The sequence below is a fragment of the Fomitopsis serialis genome (genome assembly GCF_022376445.1).
Source record: "Fomitopsis serialis strain Sig1Antser10 chromosome Unknown B0H18scaffold_13, whole genome shotgun sequence".
In the NCBI taxonomy this organism is placed as follows: Eukaryota; Fungi; Basidiomycota; class Agaricomycetes; order Polyporales; family Fomitopsidaceae; genus Fomitopsis; species Fomitopsis serialis.
In genome coordinates, this window is record NW_025954973.1 from 76016 (window position 1) to 89415 (window position 13400).

A 13400-nucleotide genomic window follows, 5' to 3' on the forward strand; every position below is an offset into this window, starting at 1 on the left:
GAGTTCTTGCGTTTTTTTTTGGTCCAACGCCACTGGTATCTTCGATCGATTTCGCGCTGTCTCGTGTGCGCCTGCACGTAGCCCCATACTATCCGCACACCTCACACTTTGTACCAGCAGGGCATACGCGGTGCGATACAGTTACTGCGATCTGTTTGGTTGCAATGTCGCAACACGAGCTTGAAGCTGCCTTAGTCCTCAGCCACGCGGCTCCTCGCACCTAGCCACGCAGGGGCATAACGTTTCTTAGGCCAACCGAGGTACTTTACTGGTCCTGTACGAGCATAATAACCTAGCGCTTCATGACCGACCTCCCTGTAAGTAACTCGCCACTGCTTCCCGCATCCCTCACTTATGTCCTCTGGAGGCAGAACGATGGTCTGGCTAGTCACTTCCCATGTTCTCGAACGCCACACTAGCAGGGATCTCACCAAACATCTATTCTCACATCAACATGTCGCCGATGAACTTTAATCGACGAAGGAAACCGCGGGCGCGCATCTCATTCCTCGACGCATGCCCAGTCCTCCCGCTTGCGACAACCACCAGGCTCTGATATGGTACAGCGCCCGCTCCGTGCGGGACAAGGAGATCGGGTGAATGCGTTGTTTCGAACTACGACCACCACGAAAGAACAAACATCCTCCACTGTATGTGTCTTTCGTTCTGAGATTGTTCCTCGTCTAATCAGATTCACATGCCCTAGGCACATCCTCCAAGTCTCGCGTCGCACCCAGACACGTTGATATCACGACCCACGAGAACATCGAGTCGTCTACCACGTCCTCGACATACATTCATACATCGCAGATCGAGCTTCGACAAGCTTTCCTCGTCGTGATGGTGGCAAGTATGTCTATCTTGTTTTGCTCGTGTACCATAGGCCAACGTGGTCCAGGTACGTGTACTCCCCTCGACTGCGATATGGAACTAACGCACTACATATCTAGACCATTTGATCAAATTGATGTCTGTTCATCCGCACGTCCGTATGGCCGTTCATGGCCAAATCGTAGGCCCCATTATCATGCTCCATGAACCTCGTCGGTATGTTGCAGATTCACCGGACGTGACTTTCACCCGTCGCTGACACTGTCCGCAGGCCTCTTGGTCGTCATTCTTAAGCGGGACATTGTCTAGTGCGTTACGCAGCCTGGGCCGACCGCTGAATCCTTTTCCTGTCTTGGTACGTCTCTCTCCACGATCACTCTGCAGACATCCCACGCTGAGCCCCAATTCTCGGTAGGTCACCTGCGTTCCCTTCTTCACCGCTCACCCGCTCGGTCTCCTGGCATCCTGGTTGTGGATGTGCCTGAGCGGACGTCGCGAAGGCCTCATCGCGCTCCCGCCGGGCGCATGCGACGTGTCTCACTCTGTCGCACAGTTAATAGCGTGCGGATCTCGGAGCCGAATGGGTCCTAAGTTATCCTACTGTGCGTCTCGTCTCCGTTCAAGAACTATAACTGCTCAAGTCTGTCACGCCGTCGGACCCGATTCGGTACGCGCTCAGTAACGTCTTGCAGCTGCGGTAATTCAGATCTCTGGTTTTCCAGCGAATGCATTGTCCCAAAGGACCATCAACCCGCGGTTGCGTGATCTTTTCAATGACAGGTGCAGGGAAACTTACGACTTCAGCTGTATGAGGATGATGCGCAGATTCCGGATCATCGTGGACAGGTCCGTGCTCGCTAGTATGTGTCCTTCCCTGACGGCTTCTTGAACAGACAGATCTTCGCGATGTATTGATTTGATCAACAGGCTTCTCGATGCAGCGAGGCCGACGTTAACTTGTCGTCCGCCTCTGAATACGGTCAAAAGCGATGGTCGACCGTATGGCGTGAAAATCCGGGCGCAAAGACAGGCACGCATATCTCAGATCATCCCGGCGACCTGTCATCTAACGCTGCATGCACTCTGAACCCCTGAACCATGAATAGAGGCCGTTCAGATGTGTTCACGAGCTACGTAGAACCCTCTCCCGAGTGTAAGCGCACCAGCTCGCGCGCATCAAGATCAGGCACTTGATCGCGCTCTGGACCACGACAACGCCGACGAGTAAATCCCATGACGCTCCTGGGCGGCTCTTCGGCGACCACCAATGTCTGAACCGTCGAGAAGAGGAGGACGATCGTCCGGGCGTCCTGCGAGTGCATGCAGGGCGGAGCGGATCGCACGAAGAACCAATCCCGTGGATCTAGCAACTTATGTGTTGCCGGATCTAACGAGCCTGCGTACAGCGATGGGCATTCACGTCGTGCACATGGATCTGTCCAGGTCAAGTCCGGTCCAGCGAGTAATCGCTGCAGCGGAAGTCTATTCAGTGTGAGATATTCTCAATAATCAGCACGCCAACCTCAGGCTCGCGGTGCGTAGCGCGAACTCCCCATTCGGAGAGAAACATTTAGCTGAGTTTCCCTGACAGAGGTAGAGAATACTCGGACACCACGAGGCGCGAAACCCCGTGAACAAGCTTCGTACGGCTCGAGCAAACACGAACAGGACGTATCAACGCGAGTCGTGGGGATCGCTGGCAAGCATTAGTCGCTTCGCTTTCGGGGCGGGATATTCTCTTGACAATGTCCGGGACGCTGAGGATTGCCTCTCAGTCGGTGAGTAGCACGTCCAGGAAGAGTGACTATCTGACCGGGCTGGTGATAGTGCTTAGGTTGAGCCTCCGACGTGGCGGTAGGCCTACGTGCGGTCTATCGAACGCTCCACGAGAGTGGAATGGTCCGTCACTAGCATGCTTGTTCGTGGGTGTCCACTCTTCTGGATCTTCATGATCGCACGCGCGGTACGAACCTCTTCTGGGTTCGCATTTGCCCTAGACTTGCCTAGCAAGTGCTGCAGCCTTCGATGTCTTGTTACGATCCGCGTGTAAACAGGGGCATACACATGCACCCCATCGCCCGCAATCGCGGATTCGCACTTCTCCTGGTAAGTTAAGTGCCTCCGCTTCGCATTCGTTCATGACTGACCGTGTTCGTGCAGGGCATGACTCCGGCTATGTAGTTGAATTCCTGCTGGTGGACGCGGCGTGTAGTTCTACTTGAAGGAATGCGAATACTAGTAGGTCGACGAGTGCACAAGGCCATACCTCGCCTACAAATTTCATCGCTTGATATGGACACCACAAGCATGGTCAATGGCCTCGGACACCCAAACACCACTCTCCGCGGCGCGTCTTCCGTCGGCTCGTATTTCAAAGGTGTAAAGACGACTTTAGGGCGCATACATTCAATGCCCCGGATGTGGTCGCCTGCCCGTGGCAAGGAGACTGATTACCGTCTCGTTGAAGGTGATGTGGCGCGGTCGGCAATGAATTCATGTTTTGATGGGAATATCTGAATGAAGGGGAGACAGCATCGATCCGGATTGGGCGACACCGATGCAGAAGGGAAGTCGACGCAGAGAGCCGCGGCTCAGTCCAAATCGAAGACCCAACCTCGAAGAACCCACTTAGGGTTAGGGGCCTGCGTCGCACTCAGGCTGGCCGCAGCTCGGCGCTGGATATCCCACAGTGATGGCTTATCCGGGACCCTGGTGTGGCATGTTGACGACTGCTGGAAGCACGAAGTACTGACCATGGCATGAAAGGTCCCGGTCGCGGCAGTCTCCGCCCGGCTCATCAAACTTTCGCACACAGCTCTTCCCAAGTACTCGTATACATGGCCTCGCTGCATCCTCGAGGTCCACTCGCTATCTGCACCCACCCCTCCACTCACGGCTGCTGCTCCCCTCATACCGCATACATCCACGTCGTACGGGGTGCGAGTGCCCAGATGTCCGATCTCCAGCCTACCGTCGGTCGCCTTCTGTCCATCATAATCCCGAATCCCAACTGATGTGCCGTTCACCTAGCATCTTCCCCCGCCCCGCGGACGCCTCACACGCACAAGTCATGCGATCGAGTGCCGACGGTCATGTTGGTGCCGGTCAGAGTCTTGCGGATGAACAGATTGGCCAGAGACCGAGTGCCGATGAACAGAGCGATGAGAAATCCAGCTATGTATGGGTTGTTGAGGATCACCGCGATAAGCGGGTATGCAGACCTTGGTGGAACGCCCGTTTTCAAGGCACCCTGCCACTGGCCCTCTCCGCTCGCATCCCGCTCGAGGTCTTTAGGCTCGTCGTGGACGAGATGTATCCTCCCACATTGACTGTCGCGGCGCTTGTCTGCGCAGCATGGCACCCTCGAGCGATGCACAACCTCTACCATACCGTCGAAATTCGCAGCCGCACAAGCTACAACCTGCTGTTCAAGCAGTGTTACGCATCACCACGCGTCAAACAGTGGCTCGCGAGCACATGCAAGCTGGTGGCAGACGGCGAGCGGGATGCCTATAGCGACATGCACGAGGACGACCTTGAGGCCCAGGAAAAGGGTAAGGGTGAACACGGGAGCGTGGAATCCCCGCGGCGTAGAAACAAGAGCCAAAGTGACAATCACGTCTTACCAGCACTACCGTTTGCGCTCGCTGGTCTGATGCCTCGTGTACGCATCCTGTACATCTGCAGTGCAGGATTTCGTTTCATCCACACGGATTTCTTCCTCGCCCTATCGAGGTTCGAGTCTGTCAAGTCGTTGACCCTTGACTATTGCCGACTGAACAATGTGACACACCTGCGGCGAATTGTGTCTGCCTTCCCCCAGCTCACAGATTTCACGATGAATGTTGATTTCGCTCGGGAAGGTGCTGCCAGTTACGCGGGAACCTCACTATTTCGGGCACCATCTCACATGCGTCTTCGATACCTTGACGTCACCGTGGAGGATAAATGCATGGCGATGTTCCTTGACTGGATGACACACTCCGGCCTCTGCAACTCACTTGCGGATCTGTCAATCTGGTCAGGACAGCGCTCTATGGCACTTACATCCCTTAACCAACTCCTCGAAACGGTGGGGGCATCGTTGACTCATTTCTGCGAGAGGTTCGGTGACTTTCAAAATTATGATAATGCCCGTAAGTTGTCTTGCGTACAGACTTCGCCACTGATTCACATGCACAATGTAGTGACTCACGGAAACCTGTTTCAAAACACCGCCTTGCAATCCTTGGACATCAAAATGCATCACATCGACAACAAGGCCGAATTCCAGGTGGCTCGCGCGGCTTGGACCAAAGCGGCGGACGAGCTACACGATATCTTCTCCACCATCCGAAGCCGTCAGCTCGAGCACATCAAGGTTCGCGTTCAAGGTATCCATGACAACACTGTTCTCGAGGGTGAGAGCGCTGTCCTCGAGAAGCTCGACCTGCGGGACCTGCACGAGGTCATCAGCCAGCCATACTTCGACGCATTGAAGGATGTCGAAGTGAAGATGAAGATATGGCCTCGGATTGATCAGGCCAAGTTGGATCTGGACAGCATCGCTCAGGAGCTCGAGGTTGTATTTTGTGGCTTGCTCCGGCCATGGTCTGATCGCGGCATAGTCGACACCTGCATAACATGCTGGAATGGTTCTACATATCTGAAGTGAGCTCGCTCTTCACTAGGATCATCCAGCACCTCATGCTGACTTGTTCTTGCCTCAAGCCTTCCTCGTCGGCAACAGCGGAGCGGTCAGCTAGAGTCGCTGGCGGCACAGGCAGAGTGAACGACAACGAGATGCCGTCCCTATACTGACATTCGTCTGGCTCCCGCGATGCCGTTGGATTACTGTGCGAGAGCACTGTCCTCTCGGTTTCCGCGGGTGGACGATTCGAAGGGACAAGGGGCATGGTCATTGTTATCCGTCTCAAATGTGTCCTTTCTTGATTGATGTGTAGTGGAAAGACTCCGTCTGTGGACATGGTTGATTGTACGATATATTTGCATCTACTAGATATGCAACATCGGGCGCACGGTTCTGTACTACGCAATCCGACTTGATGAACCTGATTGGGCTGCTATGATATCGAAACGAACTGTTGTACTTCGATTCAGTATCGTCATGATGTTCATGTTCATGACGTACTTACGCGCAGCGAGCCAAGGAGAGCGAACATCTCGGCAAATAATATGGGCACACGTCTGGCTCTCGTAGCGCCCTCTCGAACTGAAGTGCGAGTACGCATTGCGGCAGCGACTAAGAGGGCAAAAGGGTGGAAGATTTCGGTTTGAGCTGAGAAACATAGTGCACTCGGACGAAAATTTGTATGCTTGGATGCGCTCTGCATGGAGCCTGCCAACGGCTGCGGTACGTACATAGCAGTGAGCACTATGGCAGGACGAACGCGCAGAGCGCAGGCACAGTTAGTGAAGGAACTCAGAGACGACTAACCTACGTGCGAGATGAGAGCGTGCTGGGCGTGCCGCATACACGGATGAAATCGTCGTAGGATCATAGGCGCAGTGCTTGTTGGAAAAGCGAGTCACCATCCCGTCTCTGCATGTCGAGTGACGTGACTAACGATCGGACGCATGCGAAGACCTCGCCCGGGGGAGGAAGTTCTCGGTGGGGTACGAGGGCACACCAGAGCGACAGAATGTCTAGGCCGGTGTGCGTCGTCACCAAGTGCGCAGTGCGTACAGCCACGCTCCGCTGGGCCCGGTGACAAGCCGTCTGTATGTAGTAGTCCCGGGATTGTCTGACTAGGACTCATGATTTCGAGTCTCGCAATTGAGAAATGGCTGTAAGCGTCGCCGACAAAATTGCTAACGGCGGTCTGCGGTTAGCGTTCCACGACCTCTCAGGTAAGGGGGATGACGAGCGTACCTACGAGTTAATGGAGGCGCTATCGCGATCTACGGACGGGTCTAAGTGTGAGAAATGGGAATGAGTACGACAAGGTTCAATGGGTGAGTAACAAACTGACCGTCCTCGTACCCGGCAGATGCGGGAGATTCTACAGGTCTTACATCTGGATAACCGATGAGTGAATAAAACGAGACAGCGGGTCGCGATTGCCAGCAGTGGCCTATTTGCGCCCCTGGTAGGCTGTGGGTTCAGCGTCGATACATCGGCAACAACAACCGTACGAACGTTCCTGATCGAAAGAGTGAATCGATGCTAGGCGGGAAAATCTCAGTTCTACATCCGCATGCATGCGTTCGGCTTCATCGTTGCTGAGAAGTACAAATGAGCTGATAGTGGCTGCAAGACGGGGAGATATACTTACCTCGAAGCTAGGCCGCGACGCCGTTCGCGTTACTCAAGCATTTGCGGAATTCCTAGGATATCGGATAGTATTAATAGGCTTGCAACCTCAGAACACGCCTGGGTACGCGTCGCCTTCGTTTGGGAGTGAATGCCTAGAGCCCAGTACGGGCATCAGGTAACTTGAACCTTCTTTTGTCATTCACAGTGGGTCTGGGTTGCCACGGTGGCTGGAATTTCGGAAGACGAGTTATCTCCCGCTAAGAACGCATCCAGCGAGGAACAGCACTCACCGTGTGCATACATTCACGGAAATCTTCCTTGACTTGTGTAGGCATGCTTTACAACGCGATCAGCTCTTGGAAGTAGTCTAATAGGCTACAGGAAGAGGCGTCAAGGAGTCCGTTGAACATGATTAGTTAGGACTTGCTCATCTATTCTCCGTTCTTCCCGCCGTCCCGCTCGCTTCTTCACCGTGCGTCTCCAAACAGGTACGATCAAGCTACCGGCCGCCCCTGTACGGGAACTCGACCACGGTACATGTCGTCACTGAACGCAGTCAGCACGTTGCTCTCGTCCAGTCTGGGTGCGCGGACGCGCATGAAGTCGCCGGGTCATACGCACTGTGATCAAAAGCCTACTCACCTACTCCCCGTTTTGTCCAAGCATCTCGCATTGTCCGCCTCGAGAACCATCCCAGGCTGTCATCAAGTTGGACGTATCATTGCTCGGCCATGACACCGCGTCTTCTCGTCAAAGACTGCAGAGAACATTCGAGCCGTCGAGTCGAGATCCCTCGTCTAGTCCAAGATCGTCGAGAGCGAGCAGCATAGTCATGCGCAATGGCGGAACAGGACTGAGTAGGAGACCTTCTAGAATCCGCCCGAGTTGTTCAGCGAAGAAGTGTCTGCCGGTGGTTAGCGTGTGCGGACGAAAGTCCGCCGATATGCACGCGTCAACTAGTGGCGTATCGAGCGTCCAGCCAGGTCAGAGTGCAATCCAAACGAGAGCTTGCTGGAGTTGTGAGAACAGAAGTATGTACTCGATGTACATAAGCTCCTCGTCACTCGGAGCAGTGACAGTCCTCCTTAAGGCCTTGTGGCGGAGAGACGCTCGGAAGAATCTCGGCGGGGCAGACAGTGACACGCGGTGGCGTCGCCTCTTCGTTGCTCTGGACGTCGAACAACACGACCGCCGACCTCCTCTGTGATTTACTGCTCCGCTGCTCTCGTGTGCCGCCCGGCCTAGCGATTGGTAGCGCTTGTAATGCGTGCACACCGAGAATAAGTGCCGGCTACTTGACGTCGGGAACCAAGTACGCGTCCACCCGTCTGTTGCACCCCGTCGCGCGACTCAGAATGACTGACGCGTTCATTTGTAGTCCTCTCCCCATTTTGTCCACTATGTAGCATGCCGAAACACCTGAAACAGAGGAGCCCTATCTTTTGATCAATTACTCGCTACCAGCGATCTCCAAAGGTTAATACCTGTAGTCTCCCGTGGGTAGACAGTTCTTTCAACCTGCGCGCGCTCCAGATATTCTTGTCCAACTACTAACGTCTCCGCCTATCAAGCCCTGGCTCGATTCTCGAACTAGTCACGTCGTACACCCGCTCGACCGTTCATGTACGACTTCATGAGGCATCTGCACGAACTACTCCTTGTACTCGGCCGTGTGGTGTATGGCTTGGAGGCGGATGCGGTTGATCTTTTTGTGCGTCCCGACTCCATTATTCTCTATTGCTGCTCACGTTTGTCGTGTCGTTGGACAAGATTCGCTAAGCCCTGCATGGCGTCTCGCAGCTGTAGCGGATTGTCTGTTGGCTCCGCAGCCTTCAATGTCTTGTACTGCACTAGAGAACGTATAACTCGCGGGTTCCGGCAGCCCTACAGCCGACACACGGTGGGAAGTGGGACCGTTAATTACGGTCGAACAGACGGATACACCGTAAGAGTACAGGCACCCCGATGCGTGATACGATCCCGTCGTTGGCAGGTTCGTTCTATGTCGTTTTACTGCTTCCTGGACGAATTGACGATATCTTCGACAGCCAAATCGTCGCCATGCATCGCGTCGGTCAACATGCCCAGACCCTTCGGTGCGGCCAGATCATTCTTGCTCCGGTATCCGACATTCGCTTTGCAAATGGTCAAAAGCCGCTATCTTATGCATGACAAGAAACCCGGACGGTGACACAATTGCATGATGTAGACCGTCACGTCAACCTGACCGCATTGCGGCACTTCTATAACAGTTCTCACCGTCCTGGACCACGAAGACGAATCGCGCGTGAAGTACCCGGCATCCTCCACGACCTGAAGCCGCCAGCTCGCGATCAGGTGTTGGGTCGCACTGAAAGCCACGACACCGCCGACGAGGGACCGATTCCCTCGACGTTGGCTTCAAGCTGACCACGCTAACATAGCAGCGGATCGTGTGGAGAGACTGTGGCGGCAGCATTGGTGCATGAACCTGTATAGGTGAGTGCTCTGTCAGCGTTCTGCAGTCTGTGTGCGTGGTACACAGGACGTCTGTCCTTGCAGGACTACCAAGGCATATATCGTGATCGGACATCTTACGCGGCATAAGCATGGCGAGCCATGTGTGTGATACTGCCCATTCCAGCGCGGAACACGTCGGTACGATCGTGACGGGCGTGGGTTGGGTGTGATCATCGATCATCAGTATCTCAGTACTCACTATTGCAGTTAACATGTCCAGCTGGCCGCTTCGACCTGGATCATGATGACCGCAATCAGGCTGGCCGCGACTCAATGGAAGCAGCACACATGTAGAGTCATACCCAACCAAGTGCGGCGTGTTGGCGAACACTTGCGGCGTCAGTAATGCATGACTGACAACATGATAGCATGTGAGGTCCTGGTCGCGGCAGTTGGCGTGCGGCTTATCAAAATTTCTGACGCAGCAGGTATCTCTCGCGTGCAGCCTGAGTAAGTCTGCAAACCCTGGCCGCGAAGCCCCGCCCCCTTCCCGCCCTCACCATCACTCATAGCACATACCTCAACCTCGCGTGGGGTGCAGATATGACGTTTGCGCCGCAGACTGTTGTCGGTCATCTCTTCCATTCATCGTGCGAGCTCGACTGATGAGTTCACATAGCGCTCCTCCCCTGCCGCCGCCGACGTGCCATCAACACCAGTCGCGCAATGGTGTTCCCATGGGCAGATTGGCGGCTTGGACAACATTCTGCAGCTACGGAGGATTCTTCGTGCCTTCCCCCAGCTTGAGGACCTCACTGTAACCAAAACCAGTGTCACTCAGCGACCCCTTCCAGACCATACAATATCGACACCTTGTCCAATGCGTCTTCGGCACCTTGACATTGATGTGCGCGGGAAAGCCATGGCACTTTGCATTGACTGGATGTCGCAATCTGGTTGTTTCGACTCTCTCGAACATCTAACAATCTGGTCTGATGATGGATTCGCCCGGCGGAGTGTTCACACACTCCTCGAAGCGGCGGGACCATCCTTGACCCGGTACCGCGGTCGGTATTGGCCTCATCGTTGAGTCACTTCGTCTTGCTCGTCAGACTTGGTTGCTGATGCGCCCGTGTAAACTAGATAGTCATGGCGATCTGTCGCAGAACATCGCTTTGCAATCCGTGGAACTGAGGCTGACTGACGTCTACCCCCAGGCCGGTGGCAAGGCGCCTGACGCGTGGTCCAAGGCAGAGAAGGAGTTACGCGACGGCATCCTCTCCACCATCCGAAGTCCTCAGCTAGATCACATCGGCGTTACAGCTAATATTGGCTTCGACGACCGCACGTTCAAGCAGTTCAGCGCTGCCCTTGGGCAGGTCAATCTGGGAAAGCTGCATGCAGTCATGTGCGAGCCGTACTATGACGCGCTGAGGGATGTAGAGGTGGAAGTGGGCCTCTATCGTATGGCTGCACGGAGTCGCAAGACGGATGTTGACGACGTTGGTCTGCAGCTCGAAGCCCTGTTTCTCCACTTACTCCGGCCATGGTCTGACCGTGGTATCGTCAATGTCTCACAGCGGCGCCCAGTGAAGCATAAGCCATCACAAGTAAGCCGGTGAGTAAGCTCTCTTGTACGTCCCGCAGACAACATCTCACTTCGCCCCGATTCTCAGCTCTCCCCTGCTGAACTTTGAGCTCCGGGAGCTCATGGCCAGCCGGGACGCTGAGGATGAGATGTCGCTAGCGCAAAGCCTCTCTTGAGAACGAGCGCCTAGTCGACCGTTGGCGGGGTCCAGCAATTTCTCTCCTCGCACTGGAGTGTGCCTATGCTGTAATCGCGGACGTCGACGTCCCGAGTAGTTTCGAGCTGAAGGGACAGTGCACACGGCCTTTGCTACCACTTCGAGATGTTTCACCATGTCGTTTTGCTGCATTCGCTAGTCTCACAGATATGTTACGCTAGGACGATGACTGAATATGAATGTACGACACATGCTGACACCAAGCTTGCCAACTGGTATCAATTATGTCTGGTCAGCACAGTTCCGCTCTTTAAATACTTTTATATGCATGATCGTCGCTATGAAACCACGATGTGTCAGCACATATACGGGTCGCCGTCAATGAAGGATGTGCGCGTGCCTTGGGCTAACCGCGACGTCGTTTCCCCCTGTGATCGCGCCGGAGATGATTCGATGACTAGCGACGTTGAGAAAAGGCCACTGGGCTGCAACGTTGGTCCACCGTCGGTAACTGCGTCATACGTTGAGTGCGTCAGTGTCCTAGCGTGTTCTGTTCGATCAGCAACGCGTCGCAGAGGTTGAAGATAACTGGGCTCGAGTACCAAACGATCCGTTTGAGAATAGCAGCGGGCATTCGGGCCCCATACATCCAATGCAATACCCCATATGTATGTTGCCGACATTAGCTGCGTGACAAGCTTAGCCCCTTCCTCCGACGGGTTCATACCCGTTGACAAACACAAGAGCTTACTTATCTCACCCGCCTCGTTTATGTCGTCTCTCCCGCACCTATACATTCAGCGTCACATCCTCGATTCCTTGGCATACGGAAGACTCAGAGCCAGCTGGCCGTCGTACAGCGTGTTATCGCAGTCTGCGCATCGGCTGTAATGTGTAGTTCTCTCAGTGCGAGGACATTTATGGTTTCTGACAGAGCCGTAATTGTTATGACAGACAGACGTGAATAAGAGCTGCTGGGTGGAGCGACGCGATTGTGGCTGAGACTCGGACGAAGAGCGGTAGAGCGGTCGGAGAAATCTCGGCGGGAACCCACTGACCGTCTCAAGTCCAGTGAGGTCTTCTTATTACTAGTAGGCTCTTTGTGAGCAGCGCCCACAATTCTGTAGACGTGCATATCCCGGACCATCACAACTTGAAGCTTGAGCTTGAAGACCCTATGGCATCCATACAGTGACTGTTAGAAAAGGCTCGCCGAGGCCAACTACTGCGCCGCACAGCTCGAATGCTCTCGAGACTCGACGACCGCCACGACCCTCTCAGTCTCCGGCGACCAAACCTCTGTCGATTCCGCGCGATGCCCCTCTCCCGACGGGGACCTACGAACGAGCAGGACTCTCAGGGCGTACGGTCTTTCGAACTTGTCGTACCTCGTACATGTGCCCTGTACCGGATCGTACCTGAGATGGTACATACTGGAGCGGCAACCCGTCTGTGCAACACCTGGAACCTGAGGTGGGAATGGTAGATGGTGGCCATCAGGACGCAGAGCTGAGGAGCGGCACGGAGAAGGATATCAATGGAGAGGCATTGTAGTTGCAGTGAGTTAGATTCAGTGCACAGGTTCAAGCGTACCGTCGACTGATTCACACCAGCATCCCAGTGTCGATGCGACGTGCCATGCACAACGATCAGAGTTAGTACGTCTACCGTCCTGCAATGCCGAATACCTTGTGCACTAATCTGTGAGTAGGCATCTGCACGATATCAGTACCCCCGCTTGATGATCGCGGCACTCGTGCCACCTTTGCGCACCCCTGCAAGTCAATGCCGTGGACCGCGACGCTCACAGCTCTGGCGGCGCCCCCATACTCGGGATGGGCGGGAAGACGAGGGACAGTTGTCCGGGCGTCCGGTGAGTGCTTGCAGGGAGCTCTTTGTAGTAACGACCGCTTACGTCGAGCTTGCAGCGCGGGGATGTGCCGCAGGACCTTCGGAATGTGTGGAGGTGATGATGTTCGCGTCGTCGCGCGAACGAATCAAACAATGGTGGCGCTCAATCTTACGGAGCACCGGTGCGCGTCGTGCATTTCAATCAATTTGACGAGACGCTGGTCAGCAGGCCGATGTCAAGGCGTGGAGCATAATGCACAGCCCGAGGTCACGGTTCA

The 13400-nt window shown here is 54.8% G+C and overlaps 3 protein-coding genes across 3 annotated transcripts; all 3 read left to right on the forward strand.

Annotated features, from left to right (window-relative positions):
• Positions 1 to 3844: 3844 nt before the first annotated feature.
• Positions 3845 to 5485, forward strand: B0H18DRAFT_952636 (uncharacterized protein; the record flags this gene model as incomplete). The annotated part of the gene is made up of 2 exons (XM_048042138.1): positions 3845 to 4967; positions 5019 to 5485. The coding sequence occupies 2 exons, from the start codon at positions 3845 to 3847 to the stop codon at positions 5483 to 5485; spliced, it is 1590 nt and encodes a 529-aa protein (XP_047896655.1).
• Positions 5486 to 8677: 3192 nt separating this feature from the next.
• Positions 8678 to 9536, forward strand: B0H18DRAFT_83574 (uncharacterized protein). Its single transcript, XM_048039441.1, has 4 exons — positions 8678 to 8798; positions 8858 to 9080; positions 9136 to 9233; positions 9297 to 9536. Coding segments are annotated over exons 1-4 (354 nt in total). The 5' UTR covers positions 8678 to 8766; the 3' UTR covers positions 9298 to 9536.
• A 292-nt stretch (positions 9537 to 9828) lies between these two features.
• On the forward strand, positions 9829 to 11616 carry B0H18DRAFT_989250 (uncharacterized protein). The gene is made up of 6 exons (XM_048044947.1): positions 9829 to 9957; positions 10012 to 10036; positions 10099 to 10153; positions 10206 to 10611; positions 10670 to 11144; positions 11203 to 11616. Exons 1-6 carry the CDS (start codon positions 9936 to 9938, stop codon positions 11288 to 11290), a joined length of 1071 nt encoding a protein of 356 aa, XP_047896657.1. The 5' UTR covers positions 9829 to 9935; the 3' UTR covers positions 11291 to 11616.
• The last annotated feature ends 1784 nt before the right edge of the window (positions 11617 to 13400 follow it).

Excerpts from the sequence above, each read along its gene's own strand:
- B0H18DRAFT_83574 (XM_048039441.1), top strand. The coding sequence starts at position 8,767 with ATGGCTTGGAGGCGGATGCGGTTGATCTTTTT. Across the intron at positions 8,799-8,857 it reads CGGATGCGGTTGATCTTTTT|ATTCGCTAAGCCCTGCATGG; the intron begins GTGCGTCCCGAC and ends TCGTTGGACAAG. Across the intron at positions 9,081-9,135 it reads TACGATCCCGTCGTTGGCAG|CCAAATCGTCGCCATGCATC; the intron begins GTTCGTTCTATG and ends TATCTTCGACAG.
- B0H18DRAFT_989250 (XM_048044947.1), top strand. The coding sequence starts at position 9,936 with ATGACTGACAACATGATAGCAT. Across the intron at positions 10,037-10,098 it reads ATCTCTCGCGTGCAGCCTGA|CACATACCTCAACCTCGCGT; the intron begins GTAAGTCTGCAA and ends CATCACTCATAG. Across the intron at positions 10,612-10,669 it reads CGGTCGGTATTGGCCTCATC|ATAGTCATGGCGATCTGTCG; the intron begins GTTGAGTCACTT and ends CGTGTAAACTAG.